At 42.8% G+C, this 23,966-nt stretch overlaps 1 protein-coding gene across 1 annotated transcript in view; it reads right to left on the bottom strand.

The window, feature by feature from the left end:
* RASGRF2 (Ras protein specific guanine nucleotide releasing factor 2) overlaps window positions 1-22,556 on the bottom strand; it is a 114,660-nt gene extending 92,104 nt beyond the window's left edge. The window contains exon 1 of the mRNA XM_066181959.1: window positions 22,269-22,556. Within this exon, the coding sequence (XP_066038056.1) occupies window positions 22,269-22,553 (285 nt within the window). The 5' untranslated portion in view covers window positions 22,554-22,556. The remainder of the gene's footprint in view (window positions 1-22,268) is intronic.
* Window positions 22,557-23,966: the final 1,410 nt, after the last annotated feature.

Raw genomic sequence — 23,966 nt, forward strand, 5'->3', positions numbered from 1 at the left:
TACCTCTTTTTTAAAAAAAAATTTTAACCAAAACTAATCTCTTTTTTTTCCATAAATACAGGAAAAGTCCCATCTTTAAGCAATCAGTTTCCATCAAAATGTCTGAGAAGCAGTTTATCACTCAGAGCTGCATCTAAATACAAACAGTTTCTGTTGTTTTTTGTTCTTAACTCACTGGAATGTATTGTGGGAAGACTATGTCAGAAATTCAATTTTTCTTCTCAAAATCCTCTCATTTTTCAGAGCTTTGTAGCCTACATGAATATTGCCCTTTTCAAAGGCAGAGAAACACACAGCAGTGTGTAGGGATGGAAAAGCCATCCAGTTCTGCTGCGGATAACAAGAAAGGGAAACCATAAAGAACTTCATTTTCTGCATTAGCAGGCATACAGGGCATAGTGTAAAGTATAGAGTAGGAATTCAGCTACAGCTTTCAGGTCAGTTAAATGCCTTGATCACTTTCTTGCTGAAAACCTTTTTTTTTTTTTTTCTTCAGCAACAGATAAAATATTCCTTAAGTCATCTTTTCTTGAAGACTATTTCTAACAAAAGGAAAAATACTACTGAAATCTTCTGCTTTGATTTACACCAGAGTTGGGCAGGGGAGGGGTGGGATGTGGCAACAGGCAAAAAATCCCACACCTTGCTATCCTAAAGGAAATTTAAATGCTTCTCTTTATCAAGAATTGTTTAGAAACATAAAATCAAAGCCAAAAAAAGCACTTTGGGTTGATTGAACCAATTGCGATGGACCAACCTGTCCCACAAGGACCTGTGTGTGCCTCAGAGTGATGGTGAGGCAGCTCCAGGTGTCACCACCCCACATAAGGCTCTGCGATGGGCAGGAGCACCAAGGAGCTAAGAGGAGGTGAAAGGTAGCATATCTGTGTTCTCTGAACCCCACAGCACACACACCAGTGACCCTTAATGCAGTCCAGTTCAAAGCCAGGCTCAGGGAGTGGATATTTTGATTTTCTAAGTCACACCAAGTACTCAACCACACATGGGGGGAAAAAATGCAGTGAATTAAATGAGGTTTTTTCCCAGGTCTTTTGAAACTCCTTTTTTCATGCAAAATATTTCTAATAAAAAGTGAAGAGCAGAAAGCAAGGACACCCTCTCTGGATTTTCCCCCCTTCTTGCCTTCATTCTTAGAATTCTATTTCTGACACCTCCTCTCTAACTTTTGTAATGTAAAACGTTCATAAACTTCTTTGTTCTAGCAGTTGCATAAAATGGGATACTACTACTACTACTGCAGGAGTTGTAGTAATTATGGAGATTGCCATCCTACTGCCTGACATGGTGTCAGAAAGATAAACTCGTTCAGGTTTCTTAGAGAGGAAAAAGAATCCCACAAAGTAATCTCTATCAAGCCCTTAAAATTATCTTTTCCAAAGACGAAACAATGCAGAAGTGCTTTTGATAACTAAAGAAAGAAGTTTCAAAGATCACATTTTGAACACAACTGGGGAAACATACTGTCTTGTAACATCCCAGTTTTGTATCTCCATGTAAAAAATAAAAGGCATAAAAAGTACATGAATTTACTTGCCTGCTGTAAAAACACAACTGATGTAGTCAGATGCAATAAGGGAGAAAAATGAGAAGAGGAAGAATACTGTTCAAGCTGTAGCTGCAAAGTGACATTCCCATCACTGTCATCATATGCAGACAAATTTGCATCAAGAAGTTTGTGGGGGATGTTCTGTGGGATCCAGCCACTGAGAACTGACCCAGAGCAAAGGTGCTGCTCTGAATTTGGCGATTTGGGAGTGAAACCTTTAGTTACGCACCAGTTCCTGGCTGCTGTGAAGGAGGCGGGCGAGATGCACAGAGAACCACAGAACGAACAAGGCTCCCCGGATCATCAAACCCAACCTTTAATCCAAACTCCGGGTGCAGACCCAATGTCCCAAGACTTGTGTGGCCTTGGGAACGAGGTGCTCCAAGTAAACAGCTCTAGTGTCACTGTGACGTGGGGACTTCTTTCTCATCCTCCACCTCAGAGGAACTCCAAGTACGATCAAAAAGCACAAAACCCACTTTAAACTCACTTGACAAGACCCACGGGATCATTTTTATTCTCCTCCCACACCTTTTCTTTACAACAGAACATTGTTGGCTCTATGAACACAAGCTACAGTTGTCTCAAGAGCTGCTGAGTAAAACCACATGTATAACAGTGTTATAAAATAATTTGTGTACGAACAGAATACAGCACAAATATGTGACAGGTAGCCACAAGCTATGGTTACAGGTCATGCTATCCTGGCTCAAATTAGCCACCTGCTATCCCCTCTGTGGCCTCAGCCACCTGCTAGTCCTTAAATGATCCAGAGAATGGGGAAGAGCAGAGTGTTCCCAAATATGGGAAAACGCAACTTTTAGGGGCTGCTTTCAGTGGCTACTCTGTGATTGGGATGCCAGAGTTATTAGCTTTCTAATAGTTTTAAAATGAAGGCATTACAAAACACAGCAGGCAAACACTTTACTTGCACTATCAGTGCTGCAAAGAGCTTATTCTTTTCGTGAGAGATATGAACCTAATTTTGTCTTGCAGTACAACTAACCAAGTTTACTTTTCCAAAACATGATGGTTTTCTAGTACAACAGCATCTTGAATAGTTGAACAAATCTTAACACTAAGAGACATGTCACAGCTCTCTACATTTTTACAGGTTTGCCTTTTAGATATTTCAAGTTACCAGGGAAACCCATATCTTGTAAATATTTATATCATATAATTCTTTAAATTCCCACAAGTGCTGATCTATGCCATTGCTCCAGCTAAATGACTACCATTTAAATGTGACACACTGAACAGCAACTTGCTCACAATTCTCCTGAAGCACACAGCAGTGCAGTGATAATGTCATTCAGCTAAAGGGGTTATGTAGCAGAGTCCTAATAAAACCAGCTGCAGGCAATTCTGCAGCCTAACAAAGTGACAGATGTCCCAGTATAATTTGGGGCCTGTGTACAGGAAAAATACCATGTCCTGCTAAGAAGGTCAGTCATCCAAATACAGCAATTTACACTGCTGGATGGAGAGTTGGGATGAAGATTTTCAATGTGCTTCTGTCAACCAACAGCATCAGAATAATTAAGGATAGTGAGTATTTAACTCCCAGCAATGTGTCCTCTGATTTAGCTGGCTGAATTAGGACCACCATACTGAAACCTTATAATCACCAAAATAAATGCAAACCTTCACCTAAATGCAGAGAACTCTGGGGCCTTCTTGTCTGACTGATTCCAGCGAGGTTAAAAAGGTGCAATTCCATTCTGCATCACTCACTCTTCCCAGCACTTTTCCCTCCTGCACTATCTCCCAAACAAGTTTCTAGGCACTGAAAATACACCACATGCTGAAGGTCGTTACAGAAATTAATGGTTCTTTTTGCTTAGTCCCTCCTGTGTTCCATCCCCACTGCTCACTGCCTTCACCTCACAGAGTTTTCACTGTCCTGAGTGCAGGTGTGAGGAGCAGCAGTTCATTTCACCTTCTCACTTGCAAAAACTCAACAGAGACAACCAAAATATACAAGCCATTATTTATTCAGTACAAAGAAGAGAAAACACATTATTAAAATGTACTAAAGTTTTTATCTGTTACCTGTGGAAAAAAAAAAGAAACCAGAAAGCATAAACCAGATGCAAACACAGATCAACAAACATGTTATCATTATGATGCAGGTACCTTAGGAATAGAAAATTTGTATTTTCTGTCTGCTATCCTAATTCTTTTCCATCCATGAATATTAAAGAAAATAAGTACTATATGCTACATATCAGGCAGACTCATAAATTAAAGACTTGGAAAAAAAAATCTCTTTTAGAAGATTTTTATAGGCAAAAAAGTATTAGAAATTTATTTTTAAATGCAATGTGGGAACTTCCCACAATCCATGAAAACAAAAACTATTTCTGGGCCACAGGCATGTTTTGTAAAGTTGATGGGGCAAAAGCATCTCTGTCCACCTTCACACCAAGGGCAGGCTGGAAAAGAGCTTGTTTCAGGTGTGCAGAGCATAAAATTCTTATAGAAAGTAATTGAAGCAACAACAAAAACAATCTGGTCCTGAGGAGGCTACTAAACTATCTTATACTTTGAACCACCATGGCTGCACATTGCTCCGGTTCCTCACTATTCACCTCAGAAAGGGTTTTGCTTTCCCTATGCTGAGATGCACAAGTGATCTACACACAGCTCAGGTGGGAATCAGAGCTGCAGCGACACAGGAAAATGTTTTCCAGTGATTTCTGCAAGTCAGATACAATTTTAAAGAGCTGTTCATAGCCATTTTCCTCCTCACACCTTGCCAAATGCTTTTTTTTTTTGCATCCCTACCTACCAACTTCAGAAATCCCCTGTGGCTGTTGCCAGCAGTTTGACAGCTCACTACATGCTATTGATGCCTTTTTGGGCTACATAAAAACAGAGGCCAGACAAAATTAAGATACTAAAAAATCAGATATATTAATGGCCTTCAGGCACATTTTGGGCAGACAGAGCCCTCCCCCAGGGGCTGCACCCAAAAACGGACAATGGGTCACGGATTTTCACACTTAAAAGTTTGGTTGATTTGCATATTGGGGATTAATCTTCCAGTTACAGCTTCAGGTAATGAAATCATTTAGCCCAAGTTTTCTCACTTTTGTTTACATTTCTCTAGGCTTGAGACAGTGAGGTGTCCTTGATTCCCAGGCCTAGAGAGGAATTGTTCTGTCTGACCAAAATGGGAAAGCAGCAGCTGACACTGTATATGGAGTTGAGAGTTATACACTAAAGAATTGCAGGATTACAAATTCATGAAAAATACAAAAGCTAAAATCCTAAAGCATCACTATCACAAAGAAACACCTTTTGGTTTTCGATCAGCACCTAAATGCTGTGCTGCTCAGGGCTGATCAGTGTCCTGCACCTCAGAGCTCAGGGCAAGGACAGGACCCACTGTGGTGATCACACACCTGCAGAGGCAGATGTACGAGCCAGACTGGTCTCTAATTAGCTTATTCCATTATTTTTCCATGTGTACTCATCCCTCTTCCTCCAGGCTCCTCCTGGAGTCATCACACAGCAAGCCCTGTGCAGTCCCAAAAGCTCTTCCCTACTTCCCATAACCAGTGCTCTGTTCCCACAGGCACCATACTCAGCCTCCAGGTGACCTCAAGCCCTTTTCCTGACTTCTACTGCTAATTCTAGTTCAGGTGGCAATCCAGTCAAAAAATCACTGGATTTTGTGTGACTAACTGCCTGGGAAGTCATTCATTGCCAATTTATACTTTCCTACTTTTATTATAGGTGGCCATTCCAAATATTTCCTCTATTAAGGCATATAACAAAAATTGGCAGAAGTCCAATGAGAAAATTTCCTGAGCCTCAAAAGAAAGCTCTCACTGCTAAATAGGAAGGCTGCTACCCTGTAGTTTCACACAGATTTTTTTCTAAGTAAAAGAAAGGCTAAATGTATTGTACACATACACAGAGAAACTGATTTTCCCCAAAACTGGTTGTCCTCTTTTGCTGTGAAATTATTGTTTATGTTTAAGGCAGGTGGTGGGACAATAATTGCTTATAAAACCAGCATATTTCCATCATGTGCAATGTCTCCAATTAATGTAATTCCCTGGAAAACTCTACCTAGCCATCAGTTGCTGAGCCCAGGAGAGAGTGGAGATCAAACTCTTGGTCTGTGGTGGTGAAGCCTGCTTTGACATAATCCACATTCAATCTGCTGCAAGAACCAGGCTGGAATCGTCTCACATGAATTACATAACAATTATGAATGGCACGTAATTAATGAATTACAGCTCAGGGCTGACACTCCAAGTGCTTGTGGCACATCTGCAGAAGTTATCTCGTGGTCTCTGTCCCTAAACATCCTCTCAGAGGTGCTCTGTGCCCCTCCACACCAGCCCACAACCCTCAACCAGGCCAGGGTGTTTTTCCTGGGGCTGTGCAAACACAACTGAGCTTTTTGGCCTCAAAAACGGAGGTATTTTTGGCCTCACTCATCTTTCAGGGCCGGATGTCAGGAGACAAACATTGTCTGCTAACAAAAAGCTGCAATGCATGGCATCACTACAGGAGCACTGCAATCCCTTTTTCTTTTATTCAACCAAAAAATGCCCTAAATGAAAGGTCTCCAGCCATACGCAAGTGTTTAGAGGCTCTCAAACAAATTGCAGGCTTAAACCTCTGTGTCCTGGACATCAGCACTGCCCCAAGGAAACAGCCAGAGCTCACACTGAACTAAGAGAAGGCAGCAGAGCTCCTCCATACAAAGACAAGGGTGCAGTACTGGAACACAGCAATTCAGAAAAAATAAATCAGAGATTTATTGTTTATGGTGAAATGCTGAGAGAAGCAACAGCACCCATAATTGTCGTCAGTGATCTCATGTTCTGGAGCCATCAGAACAACTCGAACCAGAACCAGACATCAGTTTGCAGATCTGAGCATAGGTGTCTGACTACGAGACCAATTGTAGTGCTGGTTTTCAATAGCTTTTTTTTTTTTTAATAAATTAGATGACAGTATATACCTAAAACAAAGATAGTATTCCTGCCAGTTGCAAACTGATCCTGGAAAACCAAAAATTCTGGCCTGCTGGTGATGTGGCTTACCCTACAGGAGATGTGCAAACTCTATTTTTAAAACAGACCATGTTAGGGACATGAAAGTTACACAAAAATTTAAAAAACACAGGGGAACACTGAGAGTGTGATGGGTGCCAAGTACAGGAGGAAAGAATTATTCCTGCCACATTTGGAGGACCTTGATGATAGGAGTTTTGGAGGCACACATCGTAAAATACATTTAACTAAGTACATTTAGGAAGTACACTTCTGGACTGCAAGAAGGAACTCTTCCAGGTGATGAGAGAGGGTTAAATAGGCTTACTTTGGAAACCTAAGTTATAAATTTTCCAAAGCTTTGGGATACTCTGCCATGCTCTAAAAGTTAATAAATTTAATATTAACTCACACAAAATATATCCAATTTTATGTAATATTTAATAATATAAAAATTATCATTTTTAGAACATTTGTATTCACCTACAGATCCCAGCATGTTCCAGCTCCAGAAACAACCAACAGTGAGTGTCAGCAAACCTTTCCAAAAATTAAGCCAATGCTGCTTATCCAGCACACAAGAAAAAAATCAACATAAGCTTTTAAGACAAGTATTTCAACTGCTAAGCTTAAGGACATCCTCGGAGCAGTTTTCAGTATCAACATCAACAACAGAAAACGTGCATCTCTCCATCCTCCTAAAGCCCGTATTGCGTATTCCATGTTAGTGATCACAGGGACTTTTGCTGTCTGCTCCGCGTTTGTTATGCTAACAGGTGCCAACACTTCCATTTAATCCAATCTGGAATGTCTGCTGCATCTCCCTGTGCCTTCCTGTGTCTATGTATGGCAAGCTAAGCATGCCCAGCTCTGAGACGCCCACAGCCACACAGCTTTGGCTCCTCCACAAGCTGCTGCACAAGTAGCATCTTCTAATTTAGCCTCCCTGAGTGTTTAGCAGGGGGCACTGAGATGGATTAAGCCTTTCTGTGTGCCCAAATGGCTGCTACGGGTTTGAACACACCCAGCCTGCTGGATAGATTTGCTACTACCATGTGGCTGGTGGGAGAAACAAGGCTCACTCTTTAAAATTTTCAAAAGTTTAATAAGGGACACAAGGTACAGTAAACAGCACACTGGGTGCTTGGCAACTGCCAGAGACACACCAGTTAGCTTGAAACAATTTTCTTAAATACTTTTTCATTACATTGGTCAAATGCATATTCATGAAGATTATGTATATTCAAACCTTCCTTTGAGTTAACATGTTCAGGGAATTCTTTTGCTTGGTTCGACCCTTGACCCATCTTCTTAAAGTACTGCAGATGAAATTTATATATTTTATTTCTTTACAAGACCCCCCTGTTCTGCAGATTGACAATTCTTAAAAGCCCAAGGGTGAGCTGTGAATTCCTCCTTGCATTCTTTCTTCCGATGTTTATTTACCTGGTTCTTTTCAATGTTATTTTATCATACAGATAAGATACTCCACAAGTACATTAAATCAACATTAGCTATTTCACAAAATTGCTGGAGTTATTCTCACCATTGTCAGTTAGTTACACAAATAAAAGCATTAGCTACTTCTGCAACAGTTAATGTTATGATACACAGCATATAGTCTCTATTTTAGTATTTTGCGAGAGCCTAAACTATAATATATTTATCACACTAAACTATATAATCTACACAGGGATTAGGGTAAAAAGGCTGACAAATTGTATTACATAAAAAGCAGTTTAAAAGTGATTACAAACTGCATTATATCAAAATAATTTACAAAAGCCAAAATAACGGCAAGAGCCAATGACTACACAGTTATTTATAACAGCTGGGAGAGGTTTGCTGCTGGGGGTTGGTGCCGGGGTGGTTCTGGTGACACAAATAAATACAAACAGCAGCCCTGTGTCAGCAGCACGGCTGAGCTTACGGGTGCCCAGAGGGACATCAGAGCAGCACGGGGTGGCCCAGCTGTGACCCACACAGGGACCCACTCACTGCAGGGAGTTTACAACACCCCGAATTTCACCGGTCCAGGCAGCTGCATAATTAAAACCTGCAGCTACTTCTGCCTGTGAAGGAGGACTTTATTAAGGCAGGGAGAGACCAAAGATTTCCAGCACAGTCACCTGACAGAGGACGAGGGGTATACAAGGAAAATAGGAGAGGTTTTGAGACTCTTTGCTGGTAGAGAAGGATATTGTAGCCTACTGAGAGTTATAGCCATAAAAACTTGTTCTATGAGACAGCTCTTGTTCAATATAAACACTGTCAACAACTAAGCCTGCCTCACTGACGAAGTGAGTTTCCAGTATCTCATTAAATTAGTTGTTCCCCTTTAAGTCCTTACTTTAAAAAAAAACACCCAAGAAACAATGTTATGACATACTCTATTGTGCCACATTGTAATCCCAACATTGAAAACAAGACAGGGTGCCAATAATTCCAGGCTGAAACTTTCCATAATTTCACTTTAGCAGCCCTTTGCTTGTCTCAAATAGTTCATGGAAACTGCTGGTGCTCTCAGCACATTTAACACACTCCAGTTTCCCAAATAACAACTAAAAATGAACACACACTGACATTTTCACAACATAAGTAATCTACAATAGAAGCTACAGGTTATACATAAAATACATGCAGAACTGGATACTCTTATTGATATAAGTATTACTCAGTAATAATTAATTTTATGGTTTCATGATTCAGGGTTTTTAAGAGGGCAAAGGGAGAAGCCTGAATCTAATAAGTGTTTTTAATCAAATGAGTCAATTGCATTTGAATACTGTTCTTTGGAAGCTCTCAAAACTCCCTTTCAAATATGTTTTTCATTAATTATCCACACTTCCCTCAGCACTCCACCCCACTCGTATCCTTCCTGACCTGGGTGACTTAAAAATAACCTTGAATCAAGAAAGAACACCAGGAAATATAAATGGAAATGGCAGCTGATCAACCCTTAATAAAAGGTACATGGTATTAAACCAGATCAGGCACCTGGTCCCACCTGATATATTTAGAAAAGTCTACTGAAGTCACTTAGATTAAATAATCCACGGCTGTGAAATTACATCAGGTAAAGGACAGACATTTAATTTATGTCTTTGATGTGAGAAATACCATTTATGTATTTTTATGAAAGTAAGTGGAGTAGGAATAAACAAACCTTCACAATGCTGGGCTGTGTTAGGGGATGTTCCAGCTTTATAAGTGATGCACCTTCAGTACCAGGTAGGGATTCCCCAAATATACCCCAGGGGAAGGAGATAAAATAAAGAGACATCTGAGTGAACAGCAGGGACAAGGAAAGGGTAAGGGGAAAATCAGAAAGAAAATGGGTAAAGAAGTGACAGACACTGGAGCCAAGGTGAGTCCTGACAATGTCTGTAACATCATGAAGCTGAACAACCACCTCCTCCTCTGTGCTTCTGCCTCTGTAATAGCATAGCCCAGAGAATTTATTTTACATATCCCAGGGCAGCAAAACTAAGTATTTTTAAAAATAATATTACTGCTCAGCACAAGGAGAATACAAAAGGCAGAAAACCACTGAATTACAGATATATTCCAAGTAACTCAAGATAAGGAAAAAAGGTTTCAGCCTGAGTTCACAGCAGTTATATCACATTCTGTTCATTAGCACAAAAAAGCGTAAAGTTAAGTTTATTCTAGTTGCACAATTTTTTCCTGCTACAATTTAAACATGAGCCAAACCAGAATGACTACTTCAAATTTAAATCAGATGGGAAGCGATTAAATAGAAAACAACCTCTTTCACTCCCCCAGAAAAAAAAAAAAAAAAGAAAAAAAAAAGAAGTAAAATAAAAAATACATGCCATATACGTGGTGCACTAACATGTGCATTAAAGGAAAAAAAAGCATGTCAAAAGCACAAAAAGACAGAGTTCTCATCTTTTTATTTTGCAGTAAATTCTTAAGAATTCTGAATTTTTTGTTATGGTTCTGAGCCAATAGTAAATTTCTTCCAGAAAGAAGACAAGACTCTACAGCAACTTGCAACAATGTCCTGGCATATATATTTCTTTTCACACGTGATTCCACTTCCTGACAACAAGCAGAGAGGAAAATTTAAGAAAGCAGAGTGGGAAGCCTTGCTGATTTTCCTTGTTAAAAAAAAATTCCTACTACTTGGGCCAACAGCCCCATCTTAGAACTAAATGTCCTGGGTGAAGGTTCAGTATCATCTTTCCCTTGTCCTCAGGGCCTGGGCATTCAGAAAGTTTCAATCCACATCACCGTTGAAGCCTATCAGGCTGGTCAAGCATGATTTTCCCTTTGTGGATCCCCACAGACCACTTCAAATCACCTCCTTTGCCCTCATGTTTATGGAAATACTTTCCAGGAGGATTTTCTTCATCACCTTCCCAGGGACCACAGTGAGACTGGTCCTGTACTGCCCTGGCCCTGCCTTGTGGCCATCCCTGGAGATAGGAGGGATATCTCCTCTCTCCCAGTTCTCAGGAACTTCACACAATCACCTGTGACCACTCTACAGTTTTCAAGTTTTTCACTCAAGCAAAAAGTCTGGGTGCCACTGGACTGCATTAGGAAATCATTGAAGAATATGGATGGATTCAAAGTCAAACAGGTTGGTGTTCCTGAGTCACTCAAGAATTTAGAAAATTCCAAATTTTTGTATTACACCACAGTAATTTTACAGAAAAAAAATTATCTGTTTTTACTGCATGTAACTGTCAAATGCTGACATTATTGTAAGGTGGGAAAGTATAAATATTAAAACGCATTAGGAAAGATGAAAAAACCCAATACAAAAAGATGAGGAGTCTTACATTGTTCAGAGTAAGAGGACTGAGTTGCTTACACTTTTCCACACACATTAAAAACAGCAGCAGAAAGTCAGGATCTCTCAGCCAGGAGAGCAAGAGATGTTCACAGCAAGAAATAAAATGTGGTTGCCCTGGAAGCTGCTGAAGCAGCTGCAGAAATACGATACAATGAGTTGGAGAATCCATGAAAAAGGACACAAATTATGAACTAAGTCCTACACAGGTTCCTGTTCTGTTCCTGCTCACACCTGGAGTCATTTTCTGTCTTGGTCCTGGTGAGAGCAGCACAAAGACTGACCAAGCTCACCCAGAGCTCCCAGCACTGCACACCAGGCAGCCTGGAAACACCACTTCAACATCTGTGGGGCAGAAACCAGGCCAGGAATATGAATCAAAACCAGTTTGAAATTTGCATGAGGCAAAACAAATGCAGGAGGGACAGGGTCAGAGAGGGGGACACCACAAATAGGGAGCAAATGTGTGAACAAATATTTGACATTACCCTGGCAATGAATGTCAATTATTAAAAAACTCATACATTCACCCTTCTAATGCAAGTGGTATTAAGGGGACCTGCTACAATTACAAATAACCTACTCGAAAAAGAAATATTAGGAATGAATTTCAGCCAAGTGCATCAAAACCCAACTGCCTGAAACAATGTAGTACAACTGAGATCAGCAGAACCAGGGAGAACCTATTGCCTGGAAGGACAAACCTGTAAGGGGCACCCAACAGGTCCCAGAGGGAAATGAAGCCTTGGATTAGCAGAGGAACAGCCCAGACACAGGACTGGGGACCCGTCACTTCTCAAGTCTTGCTGTGTGCAGAGACTTGCAGGTGACACCTCATGACAACTCGTGGGAGCCACTCCTGTGTCACCCATGCAGCCACAGCTGAACACCCAGAAAGGCTGCAAGGATAAACAAACATCCCCATGCAGATGGTGTCACCCATATGCCAGCTGATGGGATGGAATTCTGCATATTAGGCTGGTTTGTGTCTGCAGAAGTCACAGCAGGCAGGAAACTGATTCACCAGGAGGCCACAGCATGAGAAGGGCTCAAGAGGCAAGTAGCTCAGGACACATAACCCAGACAAGCATCCTTCTGCTCTGTATCACCCAGGTATTGAACACACCTAAGATATACATTCAAACACCCTCAAAAAAAAAGTAGAAGTCAAATTAAAAAATCGAAGACACATTTGCAGAAAGTCAATGATCTCTGAGAAAACTTGTTTGAAATCAGTGCTGGGAATACACTTTGTATTTTTTCCCTCCCCATTCCTTGGGAGGTAAATATATTCATATGTCTCATACAGAACCACCTGGCATCACTCTCAGTTTGTCAGATTGATGCCTTTTTGGGCTACCTAAAAAAAGACGCCAGACAAAATTAGGAGAATAAAAAATGGTAATATTTATTGAAGGGCCTGCAGGTATAAAGCCGCCCCCCTCCCCCCCACCCAGGGGCTACACCCAAAAATGGACCACGGGTCACAGGTTTTCACATTTTTATAAGTTTGGTCCATTTGCATATGGGGATTAATCTTCCAGTTACAGCTTCAGGTAATTAAGCCATTTACTCCAAATCTGCTGCCCCAAACTCCTTTTGTTTCCATTTCTCAAGGCCTGAGACAGAGAGAGGTCCTTGATTCTCAGGCCAAGAGAGGAATTATTCTGTCTGACCAAAATGAGGGAACAGTAACTAACACTGTATATGGAGTTTAGATTTATACACCAAAGAATTGCAGGATTATAAATATATGAAAAATAGAAAACCTAAAATCCCAAGGAGTCAAGGTGTCTCAGAGTGGCTGCCACGCCTTGTACCCTTCACTGACCCACAGCCACGGGGATGCAGGGCAGCATCCAGGCAAGATCCTCTCTCTAAATCATTTCAGCATCATCCATCCCAGCGGTGCCAGGCCTCTGGCAGGTCTGCAGCCCCTCCGGCCCTGCTGACAGCAGAGCTCCCTCAGGTCACTGCGCATTCAGGGCTGGAAGCAGTGGACACCAGTGAGCCCGGGCTGCCCTCGGGCCAGTAATGCTCTTATGAAACTCCCATCTGCAGCAGGCAGCAAAGATACGAGCAAAAACCCTCGCTTAGGGCTTGCAAGCTTGCACCCATCACAGCAGGATATCTGCACCCAAACAAATTGTCTCTGTGTGGCTGTTTCCAAAGTCGTGAGTTAAAAAGCTCCATTTCTCACAAGTTTTTGTATGACAGTTTCATGTTTAGCTTGGGTTTTTTAGTGGGTTGGTTTTTTGGTTTTGTTTTTCTTTTTTTAGTTTTTGGCATTATATTGCAAAGCCAGGTACAGTGAGGTGAGGAGAAACACTGTGTTTGAGTCCCAGGTGTGCAAACTCTTGACCCAGTGACTGCAACACTTTTTCACACCATTCTCCTCTCAGCAGATCCTGATTCAGTCACCATGCGTAAACGAGACATGAACTGATGCTTGTATGCACCTCTCCCAGCACACTGATCAGCAGAGTTCAAAAAACTTCTTACACCATGTCCTGTGACCTCTCATTACATCATTCAGATGCTCCCCTAAAATTAACACATTTATTTTCACAACAGCCAGTGAAGTAAGAAGGAATTAATGCAGCAATGGTCAGCACAAACCCCAGCAGGTGTGATGCAACTCAGTTTGGATGCCTGGTGAGATAAAACCACTGACCTCTGGTGTTTAAGTGGCACTTTTATTTTTTAACCACTACATTCACAGAGGAGGCAGAGATTGGTTCCCCCTCCCAGCATGTCTACCTCCTGAGCCAAGCTGGGTCCCCAAATCGAGGATCAATTACTATTATTAATAACAATCACAATTCTTTTCTGAGTACTTTATGGGAAAGGAGGCCTTGCTATTTCTCTCAGCCATCACGTACTTGTTGGGCCAAGAAAGCACTACTGCAAGACTTCAGTGACACAAAACCAACATAAAAATCTGGAAAATCACACACACAGGGCTCAGTTCCACCCCAGGAGACCTCCCTTGCCTGATGCTCCTGATCAAGCTCTCAGAACAGGAAAAAATGCTTCAGATATCAAATGCAATTGATTATCTATTGGTTATCACCCCAGGGCCACTAGCACTGCTTTTCCCTTCAACTGCACACACAAACATCTGCATGACAGTGTGATTCTGCACAGGTGTCTCTGCCGGCACCCTCCACTCCTCCATCTCCACTTTCTCCACTTCTCCCACCATTTTCTCAAGGGAGCTTTGCAGTTGACCTACACATTTTTAGTTCTTCCCAACAGATTTATTAGGAGGAAGCATTTTTAATAGTTCACTAAAATTGTTCTGTGAACACCAAATTGAAGAGAACACGACTAGTGGAAAAGAGGGTTGCAATTTTCTAGTCATGCCTGATCCTCCATGACTGCATAGGGTTAAAAATAAATTCTGATTCCATTTGGGAGGACATCAGAAATATCCTGTCAAAGGTGTTGAACATGATCCCCACAATTCCAGAGAAGAATATAAAATCTTGAGCATTTGCTGAAACAGGAGAAACAACTTGCGTAAGGCAGAGGAAGTGAAGAGAAATCAGAATGAAACAGAAACAGTGATCATATGCAGCCATCCAAAATTTCCAGCAGGTCCCAGCATAGCCCTGAGACATCAGAGAGGAAACATCAACAGCACAGTGTGTTTTAGGATCCAACATGGAAATGTCAGAACAGATACAAACACCCAGTTTGAGATGGGGTGACCAATTCCTCAGACTGTCCTGGTCCCACTGGCCAGGACTTCCCTGTCTGCCCCAGGATCCAGCTCAAGTGGGGCTCCCAAAATCCTGCCAGCAGCACCTGTCCTGCATCACACTTTTGCACAGGTACAGACACCTACAGACAGCTCATAATTTATTTAATCACAGAATGCCAAATAGAGGCATAGCATCTTAAAAAAGCAACATAATGAACTAAATATAATGAATTAAAACATTTCAATGAGCTTGCTGAGTTTGAAAGATTGCAAAGGGCATGCTGCAGTGCAATGGAAATCTTGCAGTAATTCAAGAACTTGAATCACACCAGTTCAAGCTTGCAGAGTAATTAATTAGATAATTTCTGTTACTCAGACATTATATCACACTCAAAAATCTCAGAAGGGAAAATAATGGACAAAAGTCACAGCTCCACAGCACCATGACAAAGAAGGAGATAATATAATTCCAGATTTTTTGCAATAGTTACAGAATTTACCTCTTAAACAACAGTACTTTTTTTTTTTTTTTAAGATGTAGTGGAGCTGATCAGATCTACCACACACACACACACACACAAAGAAAAAAGGAAAAAAAAAAAAAACAAAAACAAACAAAAAAAAACCTCCCCCCCAAAAAAAAACCAAAAAAACAAAAAAACACACCCAAACCACAACCATTCCCAGAAGCAAAATTAAAAATTATAATATAGCTCAGTTCAGAACTGGCAGTTTAGAAACACTTCCTAAAAAAACCCAGTTGGTTCTGAGCTCATGGCAAACACCAAAAGATACTGAAATGGCTGGACTGACTTGGGGAAGCCTCTGCTTCTATAAATACTGATTCTGTAGCTCAAACAGAAAACCTTACAGGATTGGTAAATTAAAAAAAAAAAAAAAAAGAAACATTGGAAGCTCAATTGGAAGCATATGTTCCTACACTTTCAGTGCAGAGGCACAGTGTTAAAAAAACCCATCCCTCAATCAGTAATGACTGGTAGACAGAAGGAACAGGGAAGAGGTGCTGCCTAAAATCCCATGTTCCTGCAGCAACAGGAACAGGCAGTGGGTGACCCACAGCCCCGCCAACACCAGCACTGTCCTCCACCCAGACAAACCCTGCCCACCCACTGAGCCACCCAACTGGCCGTCAGCCCAAAAAACAGTGAAAAAAAAAAATTAAAACATAATCAAGTTTAAAAGTCAAATCAAGATAAATAAGGATAAATGAAGTACAATTATTCAATAAAATAGGGACTGAGTCGCTATTTTTGTGCTGAGAATCTGCTCTCTACAGATCTCCTCAAGCATTTGAGGAGCTAAACAGATAAGCCAAATCGATGCAACTCTATCAATGAGGGAGACGAAATGAGCAGTAGCACTGGCAGTAAGATAGTTGGAAGAATGAAATTCATGTTAAATTGTTACAGTGCTTTATTTGAAATTTATTTTGATTGATCTCATCACCACCATGAGGCACCGAGAAGCAGGGAGGTTCTGGTCACCTCACACGTGGACGTTCAAGGTTGGGATGGTGGCACAAATCATTTTTACATGGTAAGTGATTGAGTGACATTTTTGGTCTCTAGGCTCTGGGATTTTGCATTTCCAAATGAGGTCTAACCTGCCCTTCCAGTCACTCAGTCATTGACATTTCACCTGTTGGCTAAAGCATTTCCCAGCCACTCCACAAACAAGCCCTTGCCAAATGTCATTTGTCTTGGGATCTAATTATCATCCAATAACTTAAAGATTATGCACTTCTGTTAGAGCAAATTGTGATATTTCGGGATCTTACAATGCCTGGCATTGTAAGAAAATCTGAGGATTTCAGTCCATGGTTTCTATCCAATAAAACTTTGTCTCACCAAAATCTGGTCTCATTACCTTCAGTCCTTTTAATTATTCTCTCAGACATTTAGATGGGGTCTCTTGTTGCCTTTCACCCTCAAGGGTGACCAAAAATCAAGAACAGAAAACAAAGTAGATCAGGCTCAGGTTCCTGACCAAAGCCACTTGACATGGATGAAGGCTGCCAAAGGTTTAATAACAAACTATTAAATGTCATCAATATTCTCCAAGCTATGTCTGGGTGGATTCAACTAACCTTTCAGGAGGAAGGCCTGTCAAAAATAAAGTACACCTACCTGTTACTCAATTATCAGCTGTGTAAGTTGCCTGCACATGCAGAGTTACAACAAGCCCATTTGGTAATACAACAGAAGAAACGTATATTTTCAAGAGTTATGAGGAAATGCCTAAATTTTGGCAAAACTGCAATAAATATGGCTGTGAGATTTTCCTGTTCTTCTCTTTATTCATAAAATGTGTTCACTACTAAGCAAACACAAAACATTTATCAGAGAGCAGAGCTCAGTCCCTGGAGAGATTGCAGGGGTCTTTTTCTTGTTTGCTTGGTTGTTGTTTTGGGTTGGATTGCTGTTTGTTTGTGAGTTTTATTAATTTTTGTATTTATTTCCCACCTGTTGCCTTAGGTCACAGGGGACGCTGTAAATTCACTTTTAATTTCTTTACAAAGAGAAAAAGAGGCAATCCTTTGGCTGCAGCTTGCATAAAGCACAGTGCCAGTGACTTGTTTTCTGCTACCCCTTAAACACAAATCTGAAGAGTTTGAAGTATTTGGGGAATGTGCCCACAAGCTGTGTTGTCCCATGACAGTGACTGAGGGACAGCAGGGGGACAGGGACAACCTGGGAAAGTGACCAGTGACCAAGAGCAGGTTACCCCAAAGCTGTCATCACACAACAACTATTTAGAGACTCTGCCATGAGAAGATCTTATAAAAACATTAACCCCATGAGCACTAATAGCTATCTTTTTTAATTAACTCCTGTTGAAGGTATCCCACTAAAAAAAAAAAAAAAATTGGAGAAAACAAAAAAAGAAAAACTCATCTATTATTTTTTAATTTCTCCTGAAAATTTCTAAAACACAGTGGTCTCTGGCCTACCTTTCACTGGAACATCACAGGGAGTTCCCTGCCCACATGCAAGCAGCAAGATTTATGGAAAATACTAATCCTGAAGGTGCCAAAAAAACACCAACACTCCTCAGCCATCTACAACATTAAACAGGCAGAGGATGCTGAGCAAAGCAGGGGGGGTGCCCAAAAAACGCAAGTAACTTTTAATTAATTTCATCTATATTAAAAAATGCCCTTTAAGTGCTGTTCCTAGGTTAAACATACATTAAAGCAGCTGAGAGGTACAGCAAAAGCTGTTGGTGGCATGTGCCAAGCAGTAAGTGTTAAACAGAGAGGCTCCAAACAGCACAAAATCACCGTGTCCTCTACAAAACCAGAGCTCCAGTAGGCAGAAAAAAAATCAAATGATTGGATTCTGTTAATCTGTGGGGACATGGACCTAATACTGCATTTTATTTTGCTAAGTGGGAGGAAGATTATTGCTGGCAAGATACAAAGAATATCTCTGCTCCAACCATGTAACATTTACAACCTTGAATACTCTGAGACAGTTATTAATAACAGTATCAGAACATTTCCATGTATTCAATGCACAGTTATGAAAGAAACTAAACACACAGGCCTCCTCCCAATGAGGACAATAATAATAATGTTAATATTTACATTCTTCTAATCACTTGTTTCCAGTAGTATTAAAAAAAGTATCTGTGAACTTGCTGGAAAACAAGTGCCAGCCTTTTGTGAGGCACTGCAAGAAGCATGACTTGGGGCATTTCACTTTATTTTTGAAAGAGAATAACCCCTCACGGAAACAGAGCCAGCCATTCTCTTTCCAGAGTTTTTGATGGAAAAGCTGAAATGTATTCTCATCAAGAACCTCAGCGCCACAGTGAAGGACTTATTGGGAGCTTCACTTGTTTACAACCCTCAATTCCCCTGGGAAGAAGCAGTTTAACTAAAATCAGCAGCTTTCTGCATGTGGTATTTACATGTCCTAATTTGCTGTTTTGAAACTCAGCGTCTTCCACATTATTATTCTTTCAATAAAATCTATGTCTCTTTTTTTTTTTTTTTTTTTTTCTTTTTTTTTTTTTTGGTCTGAAATGTGAGATCAGAGTGTACAGCAACACCTGTTTGTTGTTCATGAAAACTCTTTTAAAATCTCAGGGAGATCAAAACACTTTTTTTAAAAAACAAGAATTCCCTCTGTAGATCATTTAGTATCTGCAGCGTACTCAGTTTGATCACACATTTCCAGAATATCAGTTGATTCACTCTTTATGCAGTCATTATTAAGACAGATCCTGGACTTTAACAGATTTTTCTTTGAAGCAAGTATCCCTCTGAAGGAAAAAAAACCAACCAACTAATATGTTAATGGAAAAGGAAAAATAAGCACATTCTGCCATGGCAATTGTTTTTCAAGCCCTTATTGCTGCAATATTAGAGCAAATCTCATGAAGGCATTTGGCATCTTCCAAAGAATGGTGGTTCCTGTAACACCTTAACATCCCCAGCAGCCCCAGCAGGGATGAAACGTGTCACTAACCAGCACCTGGGTTGGCTGGGAGATGGACAGCAAACCTGGACACTTCTGGTGGCCAAAATTCTGTCCTGTGCAGGACAGCACAGCCCAGCACTCTTCCTACTCAGCTGTGACAATTTACAGTTTCACCTGACAAATGACCTGACAGCTAATGCCCAAACAACTGAAAACTGACACTGAAAGCATCTGCAAGCTAAGGAAAACAAAATCTATTTGTCCTACAAGCATTTTCCATAATCTTTATTATGTAACTTGGAGAAAATGCATTGCTTTTTCAAATATCCACTCAAGGTATGCTGATGAACCTCTCTCATGTGATTAATTCCTCTTTCTCTCCCTCATTTGTGTAATTCTATAGCACATAACACTCCAATGTCAATAAAACACAGACTAAAGGAGGTAACTTTTGTCCTCTTCCTTTAGAGAAGAGAGATCTGATTCATCAAAAACTGCCACAGAGCTTCTCTTTTTTTTTTTTTTTTTCATTCCACTAATATATTTGTGTAGTGAAATCAAAGCAAATTAAATACATACATTTTTTCACTGCCAGGTGTTAGCATGTGCAATATTGACTTCATTATCATCTGATTAAAGTAAGTTTGCCTGCCTCTGTTAATAAACTGAAGGTTCATGGCTTATTGCTTTACACCTTTAAGAATATGAGCACAGTTTCTAAATTAAAAAAACTGCTTAATTTTCAAATCTTTTTTTTTTTCTTGCAATGGATCAGTTTTAGTCACTGAGTGAATTTCCTGTACACCTTAGCTATATGTGTGCATACAAACACTGCGTGTATAGACACACTATGATTTGTGCCTGTATGTGTATATACAAACAAGGGTGCACTTTCATGAGTAAACATCTGTAGAAGCTACTAACACTCAAAAGCTTTAAATAAAGCTTGGGATCAAGCAAAAGGTGAACAGAAAAGGATATTTCCTGATGATGTCTCTTGTAAATTCAAATTAGCATTCCATGAAAAAAAAATGAAGCATTCTTCTGCCTCTAATAGCAGTCTGCTATTCTTGAAAACACCAATATAGCTGATGTCTGAAGCAATAAAAGCTCAGCTTCCTGCCCTGTAATTATTACTAGATGTAATTATGAACAACTCATTCATCACTATAAAAGCACAACTTAAGGCTCCCAGAGAACAGACATGGAAGGGATTTGTTTTCAGGCAGTTCCCTTAGTCAAGCTGTAATTTAACAACACCACTGATAAACAAGTGTAGTAAGCCAATGTAAAGCAGGCAGGGCAACATCCATGTTTAATATCATCAGGGGATCCTCCAGTACTCTATTTATAACACTATAAAAACATGCCTCAAAGCAATAAGCAAGAATCGGAGGGTGAATATGACATAACTACAACTGTCCCAGCTCCCCCAAAGTTCGCTCGCTTAACCATGAAACATCCAAAGGCTGCCTAAGCATACCAGGATTATTCATAGGTGGGAAAAAACAGCACGAATATAAAACAAGGCTCTGAGCTCTCCTTGCAAAGTTCCACTCCAGAAAAGCTCAGAGATGTGCTGGGTTTCAGAACATGGCTTTGGTCTGTATCACTTTCTCACAAGCGTGAGGGAACACCTGCAGCCAGCCCGAAACCACGCTCCTACAGCCACCCAAACTTCCCCAAACCAGTCCGATACCTGCTGGGCTGCTCCCGTTCAGGGGGAAAAGCAGCAGGGCACGCCAGGACCGGATTTGAACACATTTCAAACAAGATCAAGAATTCAGATGAGGCAACAGGAGGTGTGTGGTTAAGATACCCGATCTCTATTCACGCCGAGCAACTACAGCGCCCTTTTCTTGCCGGTTATGTAATACAGGAGAGTATTTAAGCACTCACTGGTCTGACACATGCATGTCAAACAGATCAGCTTTGGGCAGGATCAGCTGGGGCCGGCAGAGGCAAGGGGGGAATTTGGCAGTTCACGCACTGTGAATGGTCACCCCTCCGGGGAAAGAAGGAATCCCACCAAAGCCTTGGCGGTCCTTGCCCCATGACAGCCGGGCAAGAGCCGGCTCGGGGGTTGTGCCACCATTTCTATCTCAGGCACGATCGGCCTCGCAACACCTGCCTGGCAAGGAACCTTCCCACTCCCGTGGGATGTCACAGGCTGCAAATCAGGGCATGGGCTCACCCCAGCCGCCCAACCACCTGCCCAAGCGGGAATTGAGAGCCTGTTTCCCCCCAGAGCATCTCTGGAAGAGAAGCAGCCCCACAGGGAAGAGCTCAGTGACTCCTCAGAGTTGTCCCCGTGCTGCTTTGGGACTTTGGCCCCTCACAGGCTCTATGTGCTGAGTTTGCTGAGAAATGTATAGCTGCGTGGCAGAAGTGTTGGCATCGAGATGACTGAACACCTGTTTTGTGAGCTGCTGCTCTCCGGGCACTTCACTGAAATTCGGAGTGCTGTCACTGGGGGTGGAAACAGAAGAGTCGGGGAGGAACGAAGAGCCATCAGTGAGGACTCAAAAACCACCGGCTTCGCCACTTTGGGATCGCCTGGCGCCCTTGCCCGCGCCCCGGTAGCCACAGGCGCTCCTGGCGGGGCCGGACCGGGGGCGGCACCGCCGGGGGAGCGAGGGGGTGCGAGGGGGCGGCCCGAGCGCCCGGCTGTCCCTCCCCGCCTGCCCTCCACCCGCGGGGCGCGGGGCGGTACCTGCTTGTCCAGCGCGGCATCCTTGGCGCTGCCCGCGGCGCATCCCTTGGGAGCGGGCACCCGCTCGCAGTTGCAGCCCTCCAGCATGTACATGCCGGCGGGGCGGGCGCTCTGCTCGCCCTCGAAGTAGAAGAGCACGTTTTGGTAGAGGGCGAACCACTTCTCGTGCCAGCGGTTGGTCTCCGCCGTCTTCTTGCTGAGGTAGCCGCGCTTGGTGCCCTCCTTGCGGGCAAGCAGCGCCAGGTACAGGGCGTGCCCCTCGTTGTACCGCACGCTCTTCTGCATCGTGCCCGGAGCCCGCGGCCGCGGCGCAGCCTCGCCGGGCGCTCACGGAGCAATTCATGGGCTCCGGCACGCACCGACGGGGCGGCCCCGGCCCCGCGCCCCGCCCGAGTGTCCCCCGGCCCCCGCCCCGCCCCGCCCCGCGCCGCCTCCCACCGCCCCAGGCACCGGCGGCGGCGGCGAGCGGCCCCCCGGGCGCTGACGTGGGGGATCAGCCGTAAATCCGCTTTGGAGAGCGATTTAAAGAGCAAAGTCGCCGCCGCCGTAGCGCCCGGGTCCCTGCCCCCCTCCACCCTTCCCCCCATCCCCGCATCCCTCCGCTCTTCATCCATCCCTCCATCCCTCCGCTCTCCTTCCCCCCCAATCCCTCCATTCCTCCGCTCTCCATCCCTGCACTCCTCCATCATTCCGGGGCCGAGTGCGGAGCGGGGGTCGGGCGGGGGATCCCAGGGACAGCACAGCGCTCGCCGGGCCGGGCCCGGAGCCGCGGGGTGTTTTGGGGCTGCCCCGTGGTTTCTCGATAGTTTCCGCCTTTTCCATTCTTCGAGCGAAAATCTTGGAAAGCGGCAGGGCCGGACGAGCGCGGCCGCCGGAGCCGGTAACTTCGCTCTCGGGCTGTGGCGAAAGAATTAAAGCAAAATGCAGCACAGAAACACAAGAGAAATACTAGAAAGCCGTCACTTTTAACCCGATATTCAGGCTGATAAAGGCGCGGGGGAGCGTCTCAGGTCTCACCCCGGGGAACCCCAGCCCCGCGCGTCCTTGGGCACGGCGGTGCGCGCAGAGACCAGCCCGGCACGGCATTTATAGATCCCAAGTGGCGGCTGCAGCACGAGGCACCGCGGGCGGGCACCGCCGAGGAGAGGGCGGCTCGCATACGCCGAAAAGAAAATCTGCCGGGAGTGAGGCGGGTGTGCTCTCGCACCGAGGATGGCAGCGGGTGCACTCTGGTCCCTGCGCTCGGCACAGTGGTACCTGTACACCTTAGTTATAGCAAATAAACTTTGGCGAGGGAGCTGGCATCCAGAATTGTTTTACGTAAAACACACCAATATGGAAATTTCTACCAACTACAGCACACCGCACCTTTAATTTAACAGCTCAAACTTCCCCTTAGAGTTCCTTCAGGAAAAGACTTGGAACTCTTTCATTTGGAAACGTATTTTGCATATGGAGCTTTCGCTCTCTTTTGCTTTGCCGCATCTCATGAGTAAAAGAGAAAAAAGAATAAAAATGTGGAAGTTACTATATTCAGTATTGCTGTATAATGCACAGAATTAGTTAGAAAATATTTCCTGTGTGATCCATGTTAGCACCTGTAGTTGTTGCATATTATTTAAAGGAACTACAGGCCCCATGCCGGGTTGCAAGGCTCTCATCTTGTCAACAGACAATTTTGTTTCAGAAAAAACCAAA

Source organism: Chamaea fasciata, unplaced genomic scaffold (genome assembly GCF_029207755.1).
Source record: "Chamaea fasciata isolate MVZ Bird 193981 ecotype frontalis unplaced genomic scaffold, bChaFas1.0.hap1 SCAF_4, whole genome shotgun sequence".
NCBI classification, from domain to species: domain Eukaryota; kingdom Metazoa; phylum Chordata; class Aves; order Passeriformes; family Sylviidae; genus Chamaea; species Chamaea fasciata.